This window comes from Athene cunicularia (assembly GCF_003259725.1).
Source record: "Athene cunicularia isolate RWA chromosome 10 unlocalized genomic scaffold, athCun1 chr10_part1, whole genome shotgun sequence".
Lineage (NCBI taxonomy): Eukaryota > Metazoa > Chordata > Aves > Strigiformes > Strigidae > Athene > Athene cunicularia.
In genome coordinates, this window is record NW_020799112.1 from 16,840,227 (window position 1) to 16,863,471 (window position 23,245).

Consider the following 23,245-nt stretch of genomic DNA (forward strand, 5'->3'; position numbering starts at 1 on the left):
AAAGACTGCGTTGCTGTGAGCATTAGCAAAGCCGTGTATATTTAGGGTTTCAATGCTTCTGACTTACAGTCAAAAAAAATTTACTGTCGCAAAATGTTCATTCTGGTTGCACAAGACCTTTCACCTAAAAATTCCCAGTTGCTTAAATGCAATTACTGGGAGCAGTGGCAAGATTTAGCCTAAGGACTTCTGCATTTGCCCCCTGCTAATGATCTGCTGGGATTCTGTCATCTCCCAAAACATAAGCATAGCAGCAGTAATTCTGATATCTGTCATTGCTTCCTTACTTATATTAACAGTTTATTTCATGGCTGACTTCCCATCCTGCTAAGTTAGTTTCTCCATGTCAGGCTGTACTATTGAATAGAGAACAGATTCTGAGCTGCTTCTCTTCCAGGGTGAAAAAAAGCACAAACTCTGCTGAAATCAATGTAGTTGCTCTGCTTTGACCCCGGTGTAAGGAGGATCCTCGTCTGCCTTCAGGTAAATGCCCTGAGGCTTTTCTTTCTGTCAAGCAAGTGCTGCTGCTGACATTCTCCTGGAAGCAATTAACATTTCAATCATCTTTGTATTTCAGCAATGCAGTTTCTGTCACAGTGCTGAAGCAGTAAGACCTGACAGGCAGTGCCCCATGCCTCCCAAGTGAGGGGCCATAATGAAATCCCAAAAACTTCCCTTATGGTGGAGGACAGGCTGGATCCCTGCACGGCACATTTAGTGAGATGCTGGGGAAGGAAATGCATATAAAAGCTAGTGACAACTTTTGAGTGTGCATATAGAAATCAAGGCTGTGCTGTGGTATCCATTTTTTTAGAGGAACATATATTTTTTTTTCTCTATCTATATGTCAGTGGATGATATTTAATCAGAAAACTATCAACATTTGCAGATCCAGTGTTTCATTCATCATCTGAAGTCAGACTGAACATCTGCCAGCCCAGCCAATTGTTTTAACATTTTTCTGCCGAGCTATCCACTGCTGAGAAGAGGAAGGGGGTGTTAAGCCACCATCTAACTCCAAGGGCCAAGTTTCCTTGTCAGCATAAATTGGGAGCCTCCTTTCAGTCCAGCAGAGGTAGAAATAAAATCATGATCAGAATGGAGTGTGCTTTATCCCAATGCCAACAGCCAAAAGGGGAACTGGGTCACACTAGATAAGGCACATGAAGGGAAAAAGAGGCTCGAGGGGAACCTTGTCATTGAACTTCACCTTTATCCTCTTGAATTATGGTCCCTGACCACTTCAGCTCAAGCCACGTTCAGCTCCTTTATCACTTACACCCTTTTTCCATCCTGTTTGTTCCTCTGGCCAGATCTTTCACTGCAGTTAATTGACCTGGTTTCAGTGCTTTCTGTGAAGACTGGCCAAGCCTCCCAAGCTGGAGAAGTGGGTCACCGTGCATCATGTACACCAAGGCATGGGGGGAAGGTTGCCTTGACTCTCTCTCTCTCAGCTGAGAAGTGTTTCTGCTGACACGTGAAGCTCTGTTTGACCAGACTGCGACTGGCTTCTGTAGGAGGAATGCCTGAGAAGTGGTGTGAGGAAAAGGAGGGTCTGGTGACTCAACATCTGTGCGAGCCATGCCTATGTTGGTTCAGATAAATTTAACTTGAGGCTTACTCTGAGAAGCTTCAGACAGAAAACAAAACCAGCAGATTGTAACTCCCAACGAGGGGGTTATTGCCAAATGGATGCATGGCATCAAGCTCTTACAAGAAACTAATATATCCAAGAGGGAGAAGTAATTCTTCTGTTAAAAATTACTGCAAACAAAACTGCAAATGTTGTCATCACTGTTGAAATTTGAACTGTGACAGAGTAGAATTACATCCCTCAAAAAAACTGCCTTTTGGCCCAAAGTGGGAAGCAGAAAGCTTTGGTTTGTTGGGGGTTTTTTGTTTGTTTGTTTGTTTGGGGTTTTTTAATAATAAATTAACAGAAGCCAGAGTATCTACCCTTTAAACACATTTTCTTTTTAGACCAGGCTAAAATGATGCTTAGAGTTGCATTTATTAAGCTAAATGATCAGCTCTAAAAAGACCCAGTGCAGAAAAACAGGGAAGTAACAGTGCATGTGGAATATTTTATTCATTTCAATAGAAGCGCTGGACTGTTTCAAGGTAAGAACCAGATTAAGTGCTTAGTCAGTTCAGAGCCAAAATTTATCCAATTTCTCTGTAAGAAAAAAAAATCCTTCCCATCTCAGTACAACTAAAGTGCATTGTACTTTAACCAGCTTCCCTCTTGAAACAGAGAGTTATAGCAGCTTGTGAAAACAGACACCTCCCAGGCTGAATCACAAAGATGCTTGGAAATGAACAATAAAATTCAGGTAGTGACATATGCTGTAAAACAAAAGAGCCCCACTTCACCCTAGGGCTCTCGTATTCTACTGTAATGCTATTCCCTAGAGTACAGGTGCAAGTGTTTTTCTTAGTATAGTCTGAATGACTAAGCCCAAAAAGGTTTGTTTTTTTCTTTTGCTCTGTTCCCCATGAGTGACCGATGTGCAGGAAGAGGAAAATGATGTGTTTCACATGGGAAGTTTCCCAGTATCTTCTTGAACTTCTCAGACCTTCCTCCTCTTCTTTCCAGCTCCGCAATACTTTTACTGCAGGCCGGTAAGAGCTATGGTTAGACTGAAAAGGGCTGGCCAAGTGGATCAGCAGATACACAGAGCTATGTACCATTGCCGGTCCACCTATTCAACAGTGCCTTCACTACCAAATACAACTTTGGTGTCAGTACGAAGCTAGTGAGCCCCTGGTCTAGAACACAGCTCTGGCTTTTAAGGCGGTCGCTGAAAGCTTGGCTGATGCCAATCAGGCTGACAGCTGGTGGGAAGGGGGTGTCTTCTTTTGATAACCAGCGCACAAAGATCTGTCAGCCCGGTCACCACTCTGAAGGGTTGTGAGGCATCACCTCCTGGGGCGTTTGTAGAATCTAGTCTTTATTACTGGCTGACAGACATGAGCACCAAACTCCCTTTTATTATTGAACAAAGCGAAACCAGTGAGATATTCCAGATTCTTGTGGTTGTCAGAGAATAAGGAATGTGTGCTTAGCTGTAGGATAGTGTTTAGCAAATTGTGACTGTCACAGAACTGTTCCAATTACACCACAATTTTAGATGCAGTTAATATGTGAAAGCCAAGGCAAGCAAACATATGCTTTGGGTTTTATCTCCTGCACAAGCCTCTAATCTTTCCTCAGGAAATTACCATGTAGTTTATCAGTACCTTGGCGTTAATTTTTAAAACCTCAAGACTTCAACCAAAAGGAACTGGCCATTTACTGTTTTTTCTTTCTTATAAATGTAGCTATTGTTACCTCATTAACTATTTAGCATCCTGGCAGGTTATCGAAATGAGCTTAGCTTGGCGGAACCTCAAGGTTTTAACCCCTGACAGAAAATGTCCTTGCTCTCCGTATCTGATACATTTTGGTTAGCAGAGATTTAAAAGCAGCAATAACAGACCCTTAATAAGATATGTTTGGCAAGAAGATAAAAAGTAACTATTAAGCTGGTTTACATCTGTTTCCTTTTTCATTCATTTTGCCTTATCTAATTGCATACTTAACATTAATCTGCTATCACAGTGACTTGGATTATTTTGTTTCTGGGTTTAGCCTCCACATCTCTGCCACTGAATTTCATTGCTGCTACTTCACCGGTAAATAATGAGTGTCTTTTTACCTCTGTACCCAGACTCCTGCAGTCAAAATGATTAGCAGCACATCTCTTTAAACACCCCTGTCAGACAAAGGTTTGAAGAATGACTAGGCTAGCTCTGCTCAGTTCTGTATTGCCAGAGAGCTCATGTGTAGAGTCTGGTAATTACATATAAAACAGTATGAGATTTTGGAAGATCGGGGGCAAATCTGTGGAAGGCTCTATACACTTCAGAAGAAAACTATCTTTTAAATAAGCACATTTCCCCTAAAGTACCTCATATATAACAGTGGATGTTGCACAGCAGGTTCAGCAAAAAAAAGGGGAAAAAGGGGAAAATAGTTTTCTTTTGTTTTGTTTTGTTTTGTTTTGACAGGATGGTAAATGTTTAATCTATTTAGAGAAATATGAGAGTTTGCTTCTGCCAGCCATTTTTCAATGTCCAGGCGTAGAGGGCTGACACGTGGGGTATGGGTTGGGGTAGGGCTGCTGTTTTGCCACGGAGCAGTGCACTTGCCCACTCACGGTGGCATAAGGGGCTCTCAGAGAGACCCTCTTGGTCATCCTGGCTGGCCAACAGTTGTATCAGTGCATGTCATCTATAGAGAAGAAGGGGTCTGAAAATAAGAATATTAAGTGCTTCCTAAAAAAGCAGGGCTGACCTGATCCTGGCCCCCTGTACTAAGCACTTTATTTGTTTGCAACTCTGCAGGTGCCGAGTGTGTTGATTGTATTAGAAGTGGATGAATGCAACCCGATAAGGACAACTGTGATGTTCTGCATGTTGGTAGGAATAATCAATTGCCAAGAAATGGGGTAAAGAGCCAACAGAGCGAGCAGCAGTTGGCTGAAAAGGTATGGGGGTTAGAGCGGACTGCAGGCTCAATGGGAGCCAGCAGTGTCATGCAGCTCTTAATAAAAAAAAAAAAGATGGGGAAAAAAGCAAACATCATACTGGGCTAGATCAGTGAAAGTACAGTCTATAAGCTGTGAGATCATCCTACTATTCTACTCAGCATGAGTAAGGCCACAGCTGGGGTACCATATCCAGCCTGGGGACATGCACTTGAGGACAGCTGTGGGTCAGCTTGAGAGAGATGAAGAAAAAGAATGACTTGGAAACAGAAGTTATAAAGAAAAGTTGAAGGAACTGCATTTATCTGAAGAAATGACTGAATAGAGGTAATGATAAGCATGGAAATAGCTGCTGTGAAGAGAAGAGACTATTCTTTATATTGACTGTAGGAAAACTAGTTGTGGGCTTAAATCGTAGAAATACATGGCTTGAAAATTAAGGTAAAAAAATTACCAATGGGAAGAATGGAGACACAACGAAACAGGCTGCCTGAGGTTGCCTCACTAGAAGTGTTTAAGAACAGGTTAAAAGATATTAGTTGGGCATGGCATGGGTTTGCCTCCAAGCAGAGCTCTGAGCCCTCTGATAAGGTCACTCAGTTCTACTTGTTACGCTTTTGTGCTTGGATGTAATCATATTGCTTTTTTGGACATTAGGAACCAAATATAGAAGACTTTTCTAGGAAACTTCCCTTAGACTATGAACATCAGGGTTTGATGTTTTGGAAACCACAATGACTAAAAGGACAATGTGTGGGAATTCAGTTTGTCAGTCAAATGATTCTGAGACAGTGTGGGGGACTCTCTCAGCTCAGTGTCCTCTCTTTTTGTCTTTGTTCCTCAGAATTTCACCTTGAGCTAAAAAGGTGAAATATTTGGTTCTAAGTAATGGCAACAGTTGGAGGGAGTTGGTGAGGAACAAAGCCAGAACGTGTCTTTTCTGCTGCCTCCTATCACTCTTCTCACAGAGAGGAGCATCCCTGCTCATCTGCTTCTAGCCTAAATGGTTTCTTCTTCCATTGGTCCCCCATGCCCAATCCAGTCAGTCAGTGCTACACACAGAGTATACTCAGATTTACTCCAGCAGTTTTGGTAGCTTCACCTCTTCCCTCCAGATTCATTTTGCCAGGGTATCTGTTCACTCAAAGTTTTCCCCCATTTGCTGCCAGAATGCCAGGGTGAAGAATTCAAGATGAGTGTCACAAAAACAAAGAGCAGGCTTGGGGCAGGCAGCAGTTCTTGATGTCTTGCTGTTGTTGCCACAGGAGGCAAAAAGAGTGTCACTGGGATTTAGTGACAGTTAGAGTAACCCCCAGCAGCACCACCAAAGAGGGAATATGTTCCACAGTTCAGTTCCCTGCTTCCTTATGCACTGATAAAATGCATGTTTCCAGAACACCAGGTTTTATCCTGGCTTTCTAGGGGAGAACAGGGGAGATAACAGCTTAAAGAGAAGGAAGGGAGGGGTAGGTAATGCTTGAGAGTTGGGCTATCTGGTTTCCAGCCTCAAACGCATGCTCCAGGTGAAAACATATCCCAGACTAACAGCATTTTTTGGTTTCTGTGAATTAAGAAAACTGAGCTTGAGTGACATTGAGAAGAAAATGCTGATACATCTCCCATAAGAAATAAAAAACACCCCTGGCCCTTCTGTGCTTGTGCTTTCTAAAAAATAAATTCAAACTGACGATAATAGGTTTGCTCCAGCTGAAGAACATGGTTCAGAGTTTGGATGTGAAGATTGTTTTCATTTGACAGGCAGTTGGAAGGGTACACGTGCTTCAATAAAGCACTGCTGATTTCTGACAGGCAGTAGTGCACGTAAGCCTAAATGTACTCCTCTGTTTTAATTATATGACCAGTACTCATGAATGGGAGCCTGAGGCTTTTATCTCCACTGACCTTGAAAGTTCCCTGGAGGTTTATGATGAAATGAAGCATATGTTTTCTGGTAATTTCTGGAAAATGAGGAAACCACTTGTTCTAGTTCTGACTTTTTCAGGAAACAGTGTGATACACCATATTACTGTAGGAAAATCTGGAGGTTCTCCACTTAGTTCCTGGGACATACATGGGATTTAGCAGTTGTACACAGCTACCCAGATCAGGATTTCATAAACAACAGCCTCTCCCCTGAATATGTGTGCGAGTCTGAACCCCTTGAACAGTAATTCTAGATCTTGCTAATAAATCAGATCATCTTAATAGAGGAATAATGGTAACGAACGAAATGTTTGTCTACGCCTCGGTCCCGTTACTGACTCTGTAGTAGTGTTGATATACACAGACTAGCTTTTAATTGATAGTTGGATTACTGGTCTAGCCACAGTGACACAGAGCTCTGGCTCTGACCAGATTTTGTTTGGTAGCAATGCCTCAGTGCTTCCTCCAGTGTCGGACCTGAGCAAAGGCAGCAGATGTAGCCTACATGTAGAGGTCCTAAAGACTTTTCAGTGAGCTTGTTACACCCATGCTGAATGCATGGATGGGAGTGGAGTGTGAATCAGCTGCTCTCTGAAGGTCACCACAGCTCCTGGGAGCCCAGCTGGAAACCAGGGCGCGTAGTGAGCATCCTGGATGTATCAGCAAAATAAAAAATTCTCACCAAAGGATAGGATGGGAAAATGGTGGATAGGGACATGCAGGCAAAGCATGCAATATCTGAATGTGTTCAGAGAGAACAAATTTGCCTTTCACCCCAAATATTAGGTGACTGCAAGATAGATAAAATGGTTTTGATGTGGTTTTCTACAATTAGTACTCCTTTCTTCCTTCTTCTTTTTTTTTTTTTTTTTCCCCCCCCCCCGGGGGTTTTCTATTGTGTGGTTTTGTTTTTTTTTTTTCTTTTTTTGTCTCTCTCTCATGCGCTGTCTTCATATCCATGTCTTACTATTTTTCACAATTCTTTTCCCTAAGGCTTTCACCATGTTTCATCCCAGTCCTTTCCAATATAGCTATGCAGATTTACAACCCCTTTCATTTCCCATGACACTGCTTACATTTACAGGGCAAAAATCAGCCTTTTCTTGCCAGGTTATGCAGCCATCCTCCCTGCCACTCCTGAATGACTCTAGACTGCTATTCCCTTGAGGACTAAACTAGATTGGGATTATTAAACTCTTAGCCCTTGTTTGAATGATATATGGCCTCAGGCAGTAGGCACTAAGGTGAATGCACAAGGCTTCTTTGTAAAGGCACAGTAAACCATGCTACAGAGTGCACTGCCCCAGGCATTCCTAAACTATCTTGTCCTGTGTCAGCAAGATGCCTTAAGAACTCCATAGACCTTTCATTGCTCCATTCTCCCTCTGCTCCCACCCTGTGCATTTCAATACAGCAAGGAAAGGATTTCATCCTTAATTGATATTCCTTTCATCAGCCCAGATATAGCCTGAACAAAGATACTGACATGAAAAAGCAGTCAAGAACATATCTTTAAAATGTCAGTTTGCCAGTGACAGGCATAAAATGCAGTCACTGCATATCAAGACTCTAAACCCTCACTGTGTATCACATAGCTGCCACTTCCCCCCACTATCCCTCCCGTATGTATTGATGCTTGTACATCTTTGTTTTTCTTTCCACATTCTTCTCATACTCTATTCAGAGCAAATTTGAGGATAGCTGGGTCTTGATTAAACTCCTTCAAACCTTAGAGAAAGCTCTTTTAAACCCTGAATAGTGTCATTTATCTTGGACTCATACTTCTGAAGAAATCATTCAGGCTCTGTGGGTTTTGTTTACTGTTTTTCCTTTTTTTTTATTCATTCTGGTGAAGTAATTGATGCACTTTTGTCCATATAGACCTGCAAGTTTAATGCTACGTGGATTTAGGTGGCAGGAAGTTGCTACGATCTTGCTCAGCTGCAGAAAGAGGAATAAGAAATTAAAGTTCTTTCCACTGGCACAATGTAGGGAAGGATACACCCAACAGAAAAAACTTAAGTATGGGCCATCTACTGAAGGCTGTATTTGGCTTGCTTACCCTGGGTGACTAATTTAGGTGTTGCATCTTAACATCTTGACTATACAGAGACCAGGGTCTGGCACTCTGGCAGCTTGTGTGACTGGAAACATCCACCACCCTCTCGAGCTTCAAGGTCACACCAAGCACAAGGCCCAGCTTAAGTTAGATGCAAGGGAGGCTGCTGTGTGGGACTGCCAAGGGTAGATGAAGAGCCATGGCCCCAGTGCCTGCTTTGTTTATGGCAGCATCTTGGGAAGGAACACAGTGCGCTGCTGCCAACAGGGAGGCTGGTCCCTCTGGAGTGGAGGACCTGTTGTGACACAGGAGTAGCAGTTACTGCCCTGACTCTCCCTTCCTCCTGGCAGCAGAAGGAGCGGCAAGGTCGCCCTCAGGGGGTCCGTGTCTGGCTCTCCTTCTTTACTCCATCCCTTCCCTCTACTCTCTGCTTCCTCTGCAGCAGTGGTTTAGCGTTAGCCTGGCACCGCTTTGCTGGGGACAGCAATTGTAAATTTTAGGTACTTAAATCTGAGAAACCTGAAACTGGCTCTATGTTTCTAGAGAGATGTTCACTTTAAAAAAAGTTATCACTCCTTATTAGTGCTTAGAGTTTTAGCTGTGAAGTTAAGAGGAAAGAGATCAAAAGCTAATATCTAATTATACAACTAAAGACAGGCAAATGGGAGGAGACACTGCTGGTCAAAGCGCAAAATGTAGGTATCACACTCAAATCCAGATTCCCTGCCAGCTTGGGCTGCATCACAGGATCTTTCTTGAAGTCTCTCTAATACATGCCCATCATATAATCCTTCATTTTTTCATTAACTCCACTGTCTCATGCTGTGCCGGCAGCACATCCCATACAGCATTCTTGACTTCATTGACAAAGCTTTCACAGCGTGTCCTCACCTTCTTCTCACTAGCACTAGAGTGATATGTCTCCAGTAAGTTCTTGATGCCACCATCTGTTGTCCATCCATTCTTTTTTTCAGACACACCTCTTCCCACTACATCTGCCAGTCCTGTGTTTGGGAGAGTCCCATCCCCAGAACAAATTCATTTTTCTCTTTCAAAGTCTTCCTTCAAGTACACCTTTGCCCAGAAACTGCAAAGAACTTGACAGTGACTTGGCTGATGAGAACACAGCCAAGCATGCCGATTAATAGTGCTTCATTATTTCCTCTGCACCTCAGTTTGGTAGACTCCAGTGTGATATCTTGTCCTGTGCTTCAGCTGGGGGAGACACTGCCTTCCAGCGTTGCTAATGCTTTAATACATTCTACAAGAGGCCTGGGATACAGAGATACTAACTTACACAAGCAGTAAGAAACAATACTTACACTCTTCATGCACTGTTTGTCCAGGAAATAAAGCAAAAATGCATTGAGGAACTTCCTAGTCTGAATTTGGCATTTGTAACTAGTCCTGCAATCAGACGATGATTGCACGTGTGCAGGTATTAGATGTGGACTGTTTATCCAGCTGTAACAGTCACACAGTTGGCAAGCAGCACCAGGAAATCAGGCATGGTTAATGTTCAGGATACATAATCTTCACAGTGCTTCTGCCAGGTGCCTTCTTTGGCTTCAAGCTCACTGTCTTCTCACCTATTCTTTTGTCTATCTAGTGTTCAGGAAAAGGAAGCGGAGTGCGACATGCTCTACCCCTGTAACAGGCAGAGTGAGCCTACAGGACACGGTGGAAATAATCAGGACATAACCAACACTGTGTGCTCTATTTGTTATATTTACATCTTTGGTGGCTATTTGAAGATTTTCCTTGCTCACCTGAGGCATCTTTCTAGGTCCATCAACAGTTAATGAAAGGCTGATAGTAAAAGTCTCACAGATAACATGTTTTCCTGTGGGTTATTTCCCATCTCTTAGTGGGCTTGACAATTTATTATTCAGTGCTTGCACATTCTACCCTTGCAGGCCATATATTAACATTTAGTGAAGAAGCAGGGTAATTCACTGAATCTTAGTGTCATGTTCGTTACAAGGCACAGCAGTAGGGCTATCTTTATTTACAGATCATTAAAAAGATGAATTCTGCAGTAACAGAACAAGCAGAAATACTTGTTTTTCTTGAGCATTTTTCATAGTATTTGGTCAAATGAAAACTATGCAGATGCCTGCTGGCTGCAAAAATGAAAAGGAGAAGAAAGAGCAGGGGGAATTTGGTGGAAAAGAGATCTGAGACAAGAGGGACCACTGGACTGAAGCAGTAGTCTCAAGGGGGACAGAGGAAAGATCCAAAACAGCCATTCTTCGAGTAGCATTTTCAGATGTTGAGCATGAGAAATACTGACACACTCTCTATCCATTGTCTTTCTGTGCCCACCATTGCTGAGCACCTGGACATAACGATGTCAGAAGATTTGCACATCCTGGAAACATCCTCATCCCAGGGAAAGTGTGAGATCTTTAGCAAAAGAGGTGACTGAAGGAAGGAGGGAGCAAGCTGTGAGGAACCAAAGCTATCTATGGTGGCAGAAGTAGCAGCATGGTTGTTTGGTGGGCTACTGTAATTAGGACAGCTCTGAGACTTGTCTAAAATGTTAGGAGAACTAACCAAGCTCCGGGCAGTGTCCAGGCCAGGGTGTGTTTGAGAGGCATGAAGTTGTCTGTTCCCAACTTTCACAGTCACCCCTTCAGCCCAGCAAGCTGCAACACAATCCCCCAGGACCAGTGTGGATCCTGGAAGGCTAGAGATGTGGCTGCCACTGAAGCAGCACACAAATGGATGGACAAAAATTCTCTTATTAATTTCCACTGCTTTGAGCACTTGTGCAATACAGGTCTGTTTTGACAACTGGGATACAGGATACACACTGATGAGTGCTAATTTTAAGTCCTGATCGCTTTACTTCCTTGAACTACAACCTGACAGACACTGTGTTTTCAGCTTGTCGTGATGGCAGCAGTATTCAGGAACTCCTTTTTCTTACTTCTCCATCCTTATCTTCTGGCACGATCTCAGTCACTCCTTCTTGCTCTTTTCTTGATTTTGTTCTCCAAGACTGGCAAATGTTATCTTTCTTGAGGAGGCACCCACTGTGCAGGAACTATTTTATTGTATGAGGGATGGACTGAGATTAATGTAAACTACACAGAGCGTATGATGAAAACAATGAAGAGACTCTAATAACTGATAAGATTTGCACAGCTCAGTTCACTCGATGAGCAAATTTCATGACACTTCCCCTTGGATTCAAAGAGGACACTTTAATCTCACTACTATAAACATGACCTAAGGAAGGACTAGGGTGGAGCATGGGAAATATTGTCCTTTAAATTGTCTAGTCTTTGGAGTAGCAATCTACTTATGATATAGCAGCCTCAGCTGTCTGGCTCCAGGCAAGTCATACAGCCTTTGCGAGGGTCCTGAGAAATGTTTCAGTTGGTGCTACAAGCCCAAATTCCAGCTCTTATCTTGGTTTCAGTGTGTGTGCAGCGAGAGGAACGCGCAGCGGCAGCACTAGACAGGCTTCTCTCAGATCTCATCAGCCAAATCACTTCTCAGGGTATATCCAGGGTTTTCTCAGGGTTCTATCAGTCTTCCCACAGAATATCAATAGTGGTTCTTGTAACAGTGTAGGTGGAGCTCGAGGCCGTTCGTGATCCCCAAGGAATTTGATAGGGTTCCTCATTGATCTATTTTGTATTTTCTTTATCCAGGTTTGTCTATCACATGCTATGGAGCAGGAGTCCCTTTCGTCATTTGATCAGATGTCTGAACAGCCCATACGCAGGGCACATTGGCCGTGTCTGCCACCTGAGTGCTGCTGTGTCTAGCAGGTGGGACATGCTTCATTCCCCCACCCAACCTCTGGGCCCTGTCACCCTCCCAGCAGGACAAGCCTGGGACACGTGTAATAAACTGGGTATTCTCTGTCCTCAGGAGGAAACAGTCTGTCTGTGCCAGAGGCCACACTTTCAAGCTGGTTGGATATACACAGTGTTCCTTTTCTCCCTTAACAGTCAGCATAGACATAATTATTGCTGGCTGAATTTCGGATTTCTAAAATTCCCATTGTTAACAAAACTAAAGATTGATGTGGATGGGGGTTGGTCTTACTTTTGACATTCCAAAGACAAAGGAATCTCACACATGACCGACTCTTTTGTATTCAGGTTTTCAACTAACTTGCTTTGAGTTGGCGAGTGTTAGCACTGAAAGAGTTCGTCTGAGGCTCGTCACTATTGAAATTACCTCAGCTCAATGTTCTCCTTGTTTTTGAAACTTTGTTCCTCGTAGGCAGCAAGTTGGGTAATGGACACACCTTAGGAGAGCACCATAAATGGGTGAACATGCATCCCATGCCTGAAGTCAGGGCACTGGTTGGATGTACATGAATTACTGGGTAAGTACTGCTGCACAGGTGTAATTTTCCTTGTATTTTCACTTGGGCTATGTTAGTGGTTTTGTTTTGGTTTTTTTTTCAGCAAGCACTCAGTGCTGGTTAATTAATTTAAGGGTATAGTTATAACCTGTGTTGGTCCCAGAATGTTACAGGTAAATAGGTCGTGTTTTGCCCACAATCTTTTGTATTCTGCTCTCTGGGTTGACGAACGCATTAGACGCAGAACAACCCCCGATTCACGGGTTCTGTCGCACGCCCTAAATGATTCGCTGATTTGTTCAACGAATTATTTGGGATACGGGTTATTAGTCTGATCTTTTAAGGAAACGAGGCTTCCGCAATTGCACAATTTTCAAGTTTTCTGTGGTATCCCTTGAAACTGCTGACCGATTTCAGTCAAACCGAACAGACAGAGAGGTCTCCATAGCCGCCAAGTCATGGACGCGCAGGACCCTTGACACCAGGAGAGCAGAGCTGTGGAGGCCTCCAGCTGCGGCGCGGCAGTTTTTGTATTTCTGCACCGCCACACCTGCAGTTCTCCAGGGGCGAGCCTCGAGGCCCCGGGGTAGCCCCCGTCCCACTTGCCCGGGGAGCACCCTGCCGGCCTGGCGCGACCAGCAGAGCCGCCCGAGGCCGGCGCCCTCTCGCATGGTAATGCTGTGGACCTGGGCCAGATGTGCAGCTTCTACATTGGCCTTGGCTCCCGCATCAACTGCAACGTCTTCTCTTATGACTACTCCGGCTACGGGGTGAGCACCGGCAAACCCTCTGAGAAAAACCTGTACGCAGACATTGATGCAGCCTGGCAGGCCCTCAGGACAAGGTAAATGGATATTGGGGACAAGGTGTTTCTGTATCTCCATTTAATCCTGGTAAATCCAGTGTCTGCACAGTTAACCTGCTGAGAGGTGGAGGGGAAGGGTTTGTGGATGGTTTGAGTTACTTCAGCGGCCTCACCAGATGTTCCGTCAACAGCTACCATGCAATTTGCTGGATGGCTTCATTTGTTAAAAGGATGTGCAAACCTTCATCCTTGGGCTTTTTCTAGATTTAGGGGTTTATTCAGCTGTATTATATGTTAGTCATTGCTTCAGCATTGAAAATTACGATCTTGAAGGAAATAGCGCACTGGTTGCAGTTTGAGCTTGCAGGGTGCAAAAAACCTTTTGTTAAAGACTTGCCCACCACTGTCTACACTTGGAGGTAACCCAGGTGAGCCAAAGCATTGACTGAATTTGGCAGTAGCCTAGGCGAGTGCTTACCAAGAAACTGCTGGTGTTCTGTGATGCATCTGGGGTTTCACACAAGCTCGTGCGACAGAGACGTCTTTCTCTTTTGGCAACCAAACAACTGTTGTCGTATTGGGTAGGGTAGTGGGGTGGAAGGAAAAAGTGTTGACAGGTGGAAGTAGAGCTGGGGATTCTGCCAGGAAGAGATGCCGAAGTAGGTGGCATCCAAAGGGATGGAGCAGCAACGAGAAGGCTCTGGCAAGGTGGCATGGCCAGGAGGAACAGGGAGCCCTTGGCTTCTAGGAAATCCTGAGCAGAGCTGCCGCCTCTGGCTCCTTGCTACAACTGTTTGCCATCCCTGGGCCTCTGTTGCTTCTTCTGTCCACAGAAACCATGAGCTCCTTTTGCTGTTGTGTAAGTGGTTCTTAAAGTAGGACCTTGCAGAACATATCCTGGAAGAGAGAGCTTTAAAAAGCTTAAATTGTTGCAGTAGGGCAAGAGGAAAAAAAAGGATGAACGTTTTCTATTCTTGGCTCCGGGCTTGTGTAGATGAACTTGGCTTATGTGAAATGAGTATTTAATGTCTATCTTAAGGATATGTGCCAGCTTCAGAAATAGTGACAAGCGTTGTTACTAATTTAGATAATTGGCTTTTCAAGGATCCAGGGATTGGTCAGTTGTGGAGTCCAAATGGCTTTTGACATTGGTCTGCCCAAGTCAAGTTAAGAGCATGGGGGAGAAAGGTGTAGGAGGAAGTTACCCTTTTGTAGCTTGTGTTCTGTCTGTTTGATGAACAAACCAGATTCTGGGTTTTTTTCCAAAAAAAAAAAAAAAAAAAAAAAAAAAAAAATCCTTGAATAAGAACAAAATGTTTTTATGTAAAGAAATAACTTTGATATGCTGTATGCGGAATAAATTATTAAATGCCACTGTTATGCATATGGATGATGGAAATAAGGTTTTAAGGGAGGAAAAGTGCTATGTCTAAGCCAAGCCTAGTTAACATTTTAACATTTGTCCTTCAGTTGCTGTGTTTTCTCTCTGTTTCACTTATGTTTAGTTGATGATATTTTTTCATGAAGGTCTTCTAGAGCTCTGAATAAGTGCTTTCACATCCACTTGGAAGGGCTCCTGTCTTGACAGGCATTTAATGTGTGTTTAAGATCTACGTAGATCCAGAAACAAGAGGTTCCTTCACTTAAGTCTTTTGAGACGCCTGACCCAGTAGGCGGTGCCAAAACGTGCCCAGCTTGCTCTGAGAGGATTGAGCTCTTTCTGTTAACACGTGGCTGGAGGAAGTTTGTAGTCTTATATTGGAGTCCTTTCTGTAGCTTATACAAGATCTGGGTTCTGCTTTTCTCTGTAAATTCAGGGGTTGAAATTTGCCAGCTTGTACATGGTTAAGTCCCGCATCTTAGTGCTACCTTGAGAGTACTGTTAGAGTAGTTGTGTTATCATTGGTTAAAGATAGGAAATACTACATACAGTATTTTGGGTGCCCAGTGAAGAAACTGGTTACTGAAAAATGTAAGCTTAAAAAAAAGAGATTGATTCTGTCTATTAACAGATGACTGTCTTCATAACAGGTATGAGCTGAAACAGTAGGTTTTCTGTTGATGAATTCTCAAAGCAGTAGTGGGAACTTTAAATGACTGATCATTTCTTAGCCCTTTTTAATGTCCAAGTGGCTCCCAATTAAGTGAAATACTCTGCTGTAAAAATACAAGTCTGCCTGTTGAAGTAAAATGTCGTATTATACCATTTTTGCTACAGCAGTTCGTTGGTTGCTTCCAAGAGTTTTGTGTATGCTTTCATTCTTCATGCAAATGCCTAACATTTGGCCTGTAGTCATGTGGAAGTGAACTGTAATGCAAAGTTAAAAGTGAAGTCTTAAAATAGGAGAGGTTCACTATGCCATCAAAAGCATTTAGTCATCTGTGCTAAGTTCTGTGGGAAGCTGTTGCTCTTCTGAATCCACCAGACGTTCCACCTGGCAGCAGAAAGGAATCATTAAAATGTTGGAAATCTGAGATTCCTCTCTTTTTTTTTTTTTTTTAAATTGTGCCTGTGAAGTACCACTGATACTTAGCAAATATTAATTTAGCAGTGTATTTTGAAAGTTGCCCTGAGTAAGATGGAAATTAACCTTACACTAGGACAAAACAGATTGCTGCCAAATTTTAGAAATCATGGTGAGCTGACTGTGGTTGCAAACATACATGGCTGCAAATTTTGACTGTATTTTATCAAGTTACTGAAATGAGGATCTTGCTATCACATATACATTCAAGTGTCAGATGTTACACAACAAACGACTCTAAAACCACCTTGTAAACAGTGGCTAAAAAATAAAATCGTCTTTTTTTGGTTGGTTTCAGTTATCAGTCTGTGTTTGTAGAATCAGTGTCAACTATTCTGCATTCTTTTAGTCTTTGTAACTTATTTTCTTTTAATTCTAAATAAATGAGTATCTCTCCTCATGAATAGAGTATGCTCTTAAATGATAATTTTACTAATTATTACGTTTGAATGCTAGCTGTCTTTCAGCCCAGGTAAAGATACTGACATACAATTACATTTCGTTGAAATGAGTTTTTATAGATGTTCCTTCAGAGGTCCAGTTGTAGTGTTGGTTGCTCAAGTTCCAATATCCATTATTAATCAGTAATTAATTTGGGCTTTTATATATATTCCACTTGATTAACAAATTTCCATCTGATATCTAAATGTCTCTCAAAGAATCTTCTGTTTCTTTGCTTCAGATAACATGTTTTTTTGTATTTCATTTTAGGCAGGTTGGTCTGTTTCTGTTGTGTTTGTTCCAGAACCAGATTGAAGAGAAGCTATATTGGACCCTGTCTTCTCTCATGGTCCTTATAGTTTTAAGTTGCTTTTTATTCAGATGTGGTTGACTCTTACCCTAAAATCCTATTGACTTACTTCAACATCTGCACAGAATGACTTGATTGTCACTCTCCTTCCCTTTCCTGAATTCCCCATGGGAAGTTTGAACTTTCTAACTCTTTTACATTAAGACAATGTACAGTACTTAAAAACAGGATACACGCTTAGGGTTTGGGTACAGTGCTTAAGCGCAAAGCCATGATGACTTTGTTGACTGCATGTTTTTTATATTAAATCAATTTGTATGTTCTCTAAAAATTTGGAGATTTGTGAAATGTTTTAAAATCTCCGTCAAGTGAAAGAAGGCACTACTTCCCCACTCTCTTTGCTTCTGTAGTAGAGTTTCGAAGAGAACCCATTAGTCAATCTTTTGGATATTGAAAGGAGATGAAGAAAATGTGGTTAATAAATAGGTTAGAAGAGCTGTTCTTGTTGCATTTAACAAAATACAGCTTGATTTTTTTTCATGGTGCACAATATAAACTAGTATCCTTTCTATTTAAGCTTTTGATAAATGATAGATGTTACTGTAATGTTTAAATACTTCATTCTGAAAACACGTACATTTGAGTTTGTCTTTCAGTCCATAGGAGAGCATTGGTTCACTTCCACTTCTCATTATGCTCCTTGGTCAATACGGCATGATGAAAGGAATTGTGAAATGGTATAATGAAATGAGAGGGCTTTTGATCAATGGATACCAGATAGTTTAGAATATTTAAATAGTTTTTAAAACTATTTCCCCAAATTCAACGTTTAAAACAAAATCAAACCTTTTATTATATGGTAATTTTATTATTTGTGGTGCTGATTATCAGTCTCTTACTGCTATTTCCTTTGAAGGAGTTGATGGAAAAGTGTTAACAGTTTTCATTTGAGTAAAATTAGGGAACACATCTAGTTGGATTAGACTAGCGTGATAACTGATCTTCTGAGGCTGTGTCAGTTTAGTGTGTCTCCATTTTGATTTGCTGAAGTGGTTACAGCTTTCTAGGTGAATAATAGCTTCAGGTCTTTTTTACCTCGATTTATCAGAATAGTTATTTTCTGCTTTAATTTTCTTTGCAACAGAATCTTCTTTCACTAGCACTGTGTTTCTGAGCATGATCTAACTCGAGTTCTTCAGATGGAATACTTAGAGGTGTTGATGAAAAGTTACCAACTTCATTCCTGGCAGGCCAAAGGCAGTGCTCAGCAGTCATGACAAATAATCCTGGAGTAACAGGGTTCCCCTTGTTCATGGGGCATAACCTGGTAGATTTTTCTGTCATTAACTTTGATAGGGTTTTTCCTACTTCCAGTTTTTTAACAGTGTTGACACGATATCTGTAAAGGATTGTTTAAAGAGACCGTTCTCTAAAACTTAACTTATTCTACCTGCCATGGTCAGTACCTCAAGAAAAGCTGCATACAACTTTACTCTGTATGTTATTTTTACTCTGTATCTATTTTTGAGCAGTCTCCTGCTGTTGTCTATGTAATGAGCAGAGATTAATTCCAATGATGAGCATCCCAGGGACAAATGCCAACAACTATTTAAAACAGGTGCTCTGATGTTCAAAGTTATTCAAAATGTTTACTGAGCTTTGGTGTTGTATTACATAGTTTAGTCACTTGAAGTGAAAGTAGTTTTGCTAAATATTTCCCCATTTCTGTCAGGACTGCAAGATCAAAGCTTGTTGGAAAAAAAAAATATATTTTTTTACTTTCAATAATGTTTTGCAGTGGCTGTTATTTGGGAAGAAAAATAAGCTGTCAAAGAGCCTTTGGCTAATACTACTTGTTGTCCTGAGTGTAGATAGTCCTGAAATTCAGCTTCCTGAACCGGAGAGGTTGGTTTACTCTCTGCACAAAGGTTGTAGCATCTGGTTCTCAACATCATTATAGCATTGAACAGAAAGGTTTCTGGAGGAACATGTTTTTTAAAGCCTACTTGCTGAAGTAACTAAAGGTTTCTGTCTGCTTTTAAGAGCTAAATTGTGTGAAGCGTATGAGAGAAAGGCAAGCGTTTTCCCTTTCTCACTCTGGATGGAGAAGTGTTGTCACCTTTTGGGACTGAGCTGATGGTGGTTACACAGTGGATGTTTGACCTGTTGCTGGTAGCGCTTAGATCAGTTCAGTTTGTACTTAGCAATGGAGTATGAGCTGGACCGTATAAACCTCAGTGGTTTTGCTCTGAAGCCAGGGTCAATCTCTAGTGCCTTACAACCTCAAAACCAAAAAATCCCTCCAAAATTCAACCTTTGTCCTTTGTTACTCGCTATTGTGGAGTGTTTCTAAGTGCTGGGCGAAGGTTACACTGGCTCATTACTTATGAGCATGAGTAAAAAGAATGAAATTAAAAACCCAAACAATTAGCAACGCTATCCAGGACTGTAGATACCTGTGGGTATAGGTGGAGAATATTTCAAGCTATGAAAGTAGGTTATCTGCCATCAACTGGGTTTGTGGGGAAAACTGTCACTTTTTGAGGAATTGGATATTTATATTTCCATATTGAATGAAGAATACGTGGTCGTCTTGGTTTTCTGGGGTGTTTTTGGTCCTATGATGCTTCCTCAGGTGGAGATAGCCTAATATAAAGGCAGTGCCAAGAAATTTGCTGTTTGGAGCCTAACTTCTGTAGCATATGTCTTAATCTCATATTTTATTTTAATATTAGGTTTGCCTGGGGGAGACGGCAATCTGATTATGACAATTTTTAGTTTTAAATCCTGCCTCCAAAAAACACTTTTAAGCAAAATATCGAGAAATCAGTTCCTCATTTGCATTCTCTGTTGGCTTTAAAGACAATAGTCTCAGAATTATGTAGTGCTAATAAATTAAATGAGCAAATAATCTTTTTTTTTTTCCCCCTAAAGCCAGTAATAAATTTAATGAATAACTAGCACTCCCTTCTGCCCTTCCTCACAAATATAAATCAATTACAAGGCTACATTGCAAGCAGTTGAAATAAGTCATAAGCTGCAAATGTGCTGTGGCCTAACACACATGCAGGCTTGCTTTTGCCAATTAGCAGCTAAAAAGGGTAGAAATCTTTCTCTGTTGATTAGGAGATAGTTTCAGTTGCCACTGGAGAAAACTTGAAGACACTTATGCATGTGCAAAATGAGGGATTCCTTGTGTTTTCTTGAATCTAAGAAAGGCACATCTTTACGATTTTTGAATGCTGGTGGCTTCTAAGTGTCTCTTAAGTGTATTCTCTATCTGAAATAAAGATTTAAGGATTGTTTTTTGACTAAAAACTTGGGTTAAAATACAACAGGTGGACAAACCTATCTATAGGAGTTGGTGGACAATGGAGAATTGAGATTGCTAGAGCCTACTCCTTGTGAATTGAATAAGCAGTTTCAGTGATCCATTTGCTACCCCTTCATTTGACTGTCCTGCTTTTCAGTTTTTAGAGGAATAACTTACACTGGTCCTGCATGCTCAGCCTGACATCTGATGATGAAGCTGAATTTCATTCCTGCGCTCAGACCCAGTGCTTTGTTGGTGTGGGTTTTCTAATGTGTCAGGTTTTGTGAGCATGGAAGTGCATGATTGTAAAACCAGGAAATTCTGTGTGAACACAGAGGTATAAAGGAGCTTTTAACAGAAGGCTAAGAATGGGATGAATAGTGCATAGTGTCAGTTTAAGGACTGAGGAGAATCTTTACATTCATTATTCCAAAGGCTAATTTGAGAAAAATGGATTATTGTGGCACATTCCACATAAACCTACAGTACCTGCAAGCGATCCAAGAAAGGTGCAAAGAAATGTAGGCCGGTTGTATAAAGACAGTGTTACATTGGCATTATCTATATCCATAACTTTATTTTGTAACCACTATGTTAGCTTTACAGAGCAAAGCTGCTCCTGTTGGCATTAAACATTGTGGTTGGATTTGCTGACCATGAGAGCAGATGATACAAAGGCACAAAATTATGTTAAACAGTCAGATCTGACTCGGTGCCCACCCACCTTCCCACCCTTGGTTTCATGTCTCCCGATGAGCACATGCAGGTCTTTGGGAAAATCCCTACAATCAGTAAATAAAAAAAATAAATTAATCTGTAACATCTCAACTTTCAAAAAGGGGAATTCCATGTGAGTTCACAAATGAAAAATGATGTTGATGTGGAAGATGAGGTTTTAAGTTAGTAGACTTGCCTCAAAGTCTAGAGAGAAAAAATTAAATTAGAGGTAATCTAATCTCTTAAATATTGCCTCTGGGTTTTTTTGTATTGAAAATTTTTAGAAAAACATCATGCTTTCTTGACAGTAATATTATTTATTGGCACAGTTTCTTGAAATTCTTTCTAGGTACGCCTTTCAAGATGAAAATGCTTTTTTAAAAAACTGTTAATTTGAAATTAATTGTTAGTTTAGACAGTTTGGGGTATGCTTTTAGGAAGATCCGTGCTACCATGCCTGATCAGAAAATCCTGCTTATTTATAGAAATGTTACTTTAAGAACTTTAACTCTTGTGAGCCTTGTTTATCTGCCAAGGCATGTTGCTGAAACAAGCTGCACGCATCAGTGTTTGGCAAATAACACTTCTCAAGGCATGCAGTGTCAGCCAGTAGCTCGAAGATACTTTTAATTTATTTTTTTTTCACAGGACGCTGCCAAATCTCTTAAGATCCCAGTATGTTAGACCATTTAAATTTAACTTTGTGACATGGCATGGCCACTAATTTTTGCATGCAGCAAATGAATAATTATGGAGTGATGGATAATGGGGTCCAACAATGCTGGAAATTCTGAGACCAACTTCAACGTTTTTCTCAGGGAAGCACCTTTTAAATAGTATGGCTTGAAATACTTCTCTTTTAATAAGGTTGCTTAGAAAGTGTTTTGCTCAGATCACAGGATCTTTCTGGACATTCCTTCTCTCTGCTGACTTTTGAGTTAGCTTTGTTTTGCATGTTCTCATAGAACTTGAAAAATGGTGTTCAATAGCAGCAAAGAAGCAAACCCAACTATATATTTTCAAGTGTACAGATAAAGTGAGATAAGGTTCAGATTATCATTATTACATGAATCTTATTGGCTATTTATAATAAATTAAACACGACACTTTGTCTTAACTATTACGCTGTACAATAAACTGCAAGCCTTAATAATATGCAAAATAAGAGAAGCCAACAGTAATATGGGGGTAGACTTCTGATAAGCAGTTTGCAAGCAAAATGGTCAATGGAACCATCTACATTTTAAAGGAAATTTCAAGTAGTTAACTTGCTGCCCTAAGCATTGGACTGGTTTGTTTGTACAGATCTTAATCTTTGTCCCATCTCTGTGTAGTCTTGCGAAACATCTGATGAACTTAAGTAGGATGTTGGCTGCATGACAGCCTGGGGAAAGTGGCATCTTTCAAGAAAATGTTTTTGAGGCATGTTCTCTGGGGCAAATTTATAAAAGTCTTCTCTAGTTATTTGTTCTTTATAGCTTCATTTCTCACAAAAGTGTGTGTATGTTTTTGGTGTGGTGTTTTGTTTTTTTAAAATGAAGTAGCTAATTTTGGTATATTTATTTTGTTGGTATTCGCAGGACAATTCTTACCTTGAGGCAGTTGGTGAACAGCCGGTTGGTCTCCCCCTTCCCCTAAGACTGCAATGTACTTCAACTCGCATATTAAGTTGTATTACACGTTTTTTTTTCAAAATATTTTTTGTTGTTCCCTACTGTAAAAAGCTTGTCTATTTTTCTAGTAAAGCGTTGTTTTTAACGTGTCATAACGCTACTACAGGAAAAGTTTCCTGGTTATGAGCATCTTACCCGCTTTAACCGACTGTGAAAGTACCAGAGTTATAGGAAGAGGTGGGGTAGTATTTCACCTACAGTTTTGCTATTTTTATCCATACTGGTTTATAAGCATGTAACCTTTGCCTCAGACTGGTTAATAATTACATTGAATTAGTATACTTCGCAGATGTTTCTTTCTGATGCAAAAAGCACTCTTTCAGGAGTCAGTACAGTAGTTTAAGATACTAAGTGGTGTTTTAACCTTAAGCCCGACCAGTCTGCCTATAAGGTTTTGACTTCTACTGAATCTCTGCCAGCTTCCAAACTTCTGTTTCTCTGATACAGAAACCCTCTGCCCTCTCCCCTGAGCTCTTGCCAATTATTCATTAATATGATGTACACTTCTAAAGCCTCCTGTGCCTAAAACCAGTACAATTAGTACTTTATCCTGTTTTTGAGGCTTGTACTAAAAATCAGTCTGATAATGCAGAAAACTACTGTCTGTGAAGGAATACAGGCAC

At 41.2% G+C, this 23,245-nt stretch overlaps 1 protein-coding gene across 1 annotated transcript in view; it reads left to right on the plus strand.

The window, feature by feature from the left end:
* The first annotated feature begins 13,489 nt into the window (after positions 1 to 13,489).
* Positions 13,490 to 23,245, plus strand: part of ABHD17C (abhydrolase domain containing 17C) — a 28,396-nt gene continuing 18,640 nt past the window's right edge. The window contains exon 1 of the mRNA XM_026856159.1: positions 13,490 to 13,682. Within this exon, the coding sequence (XP_026711960.1) occupies positions 13,534 to 13,682 (149 nt within the window). The 5' untranslated portion in view covers positions 13,490 to 13,533. The remainder of the gene's footprint in view (positions 13,683 to 23,245) is intronic.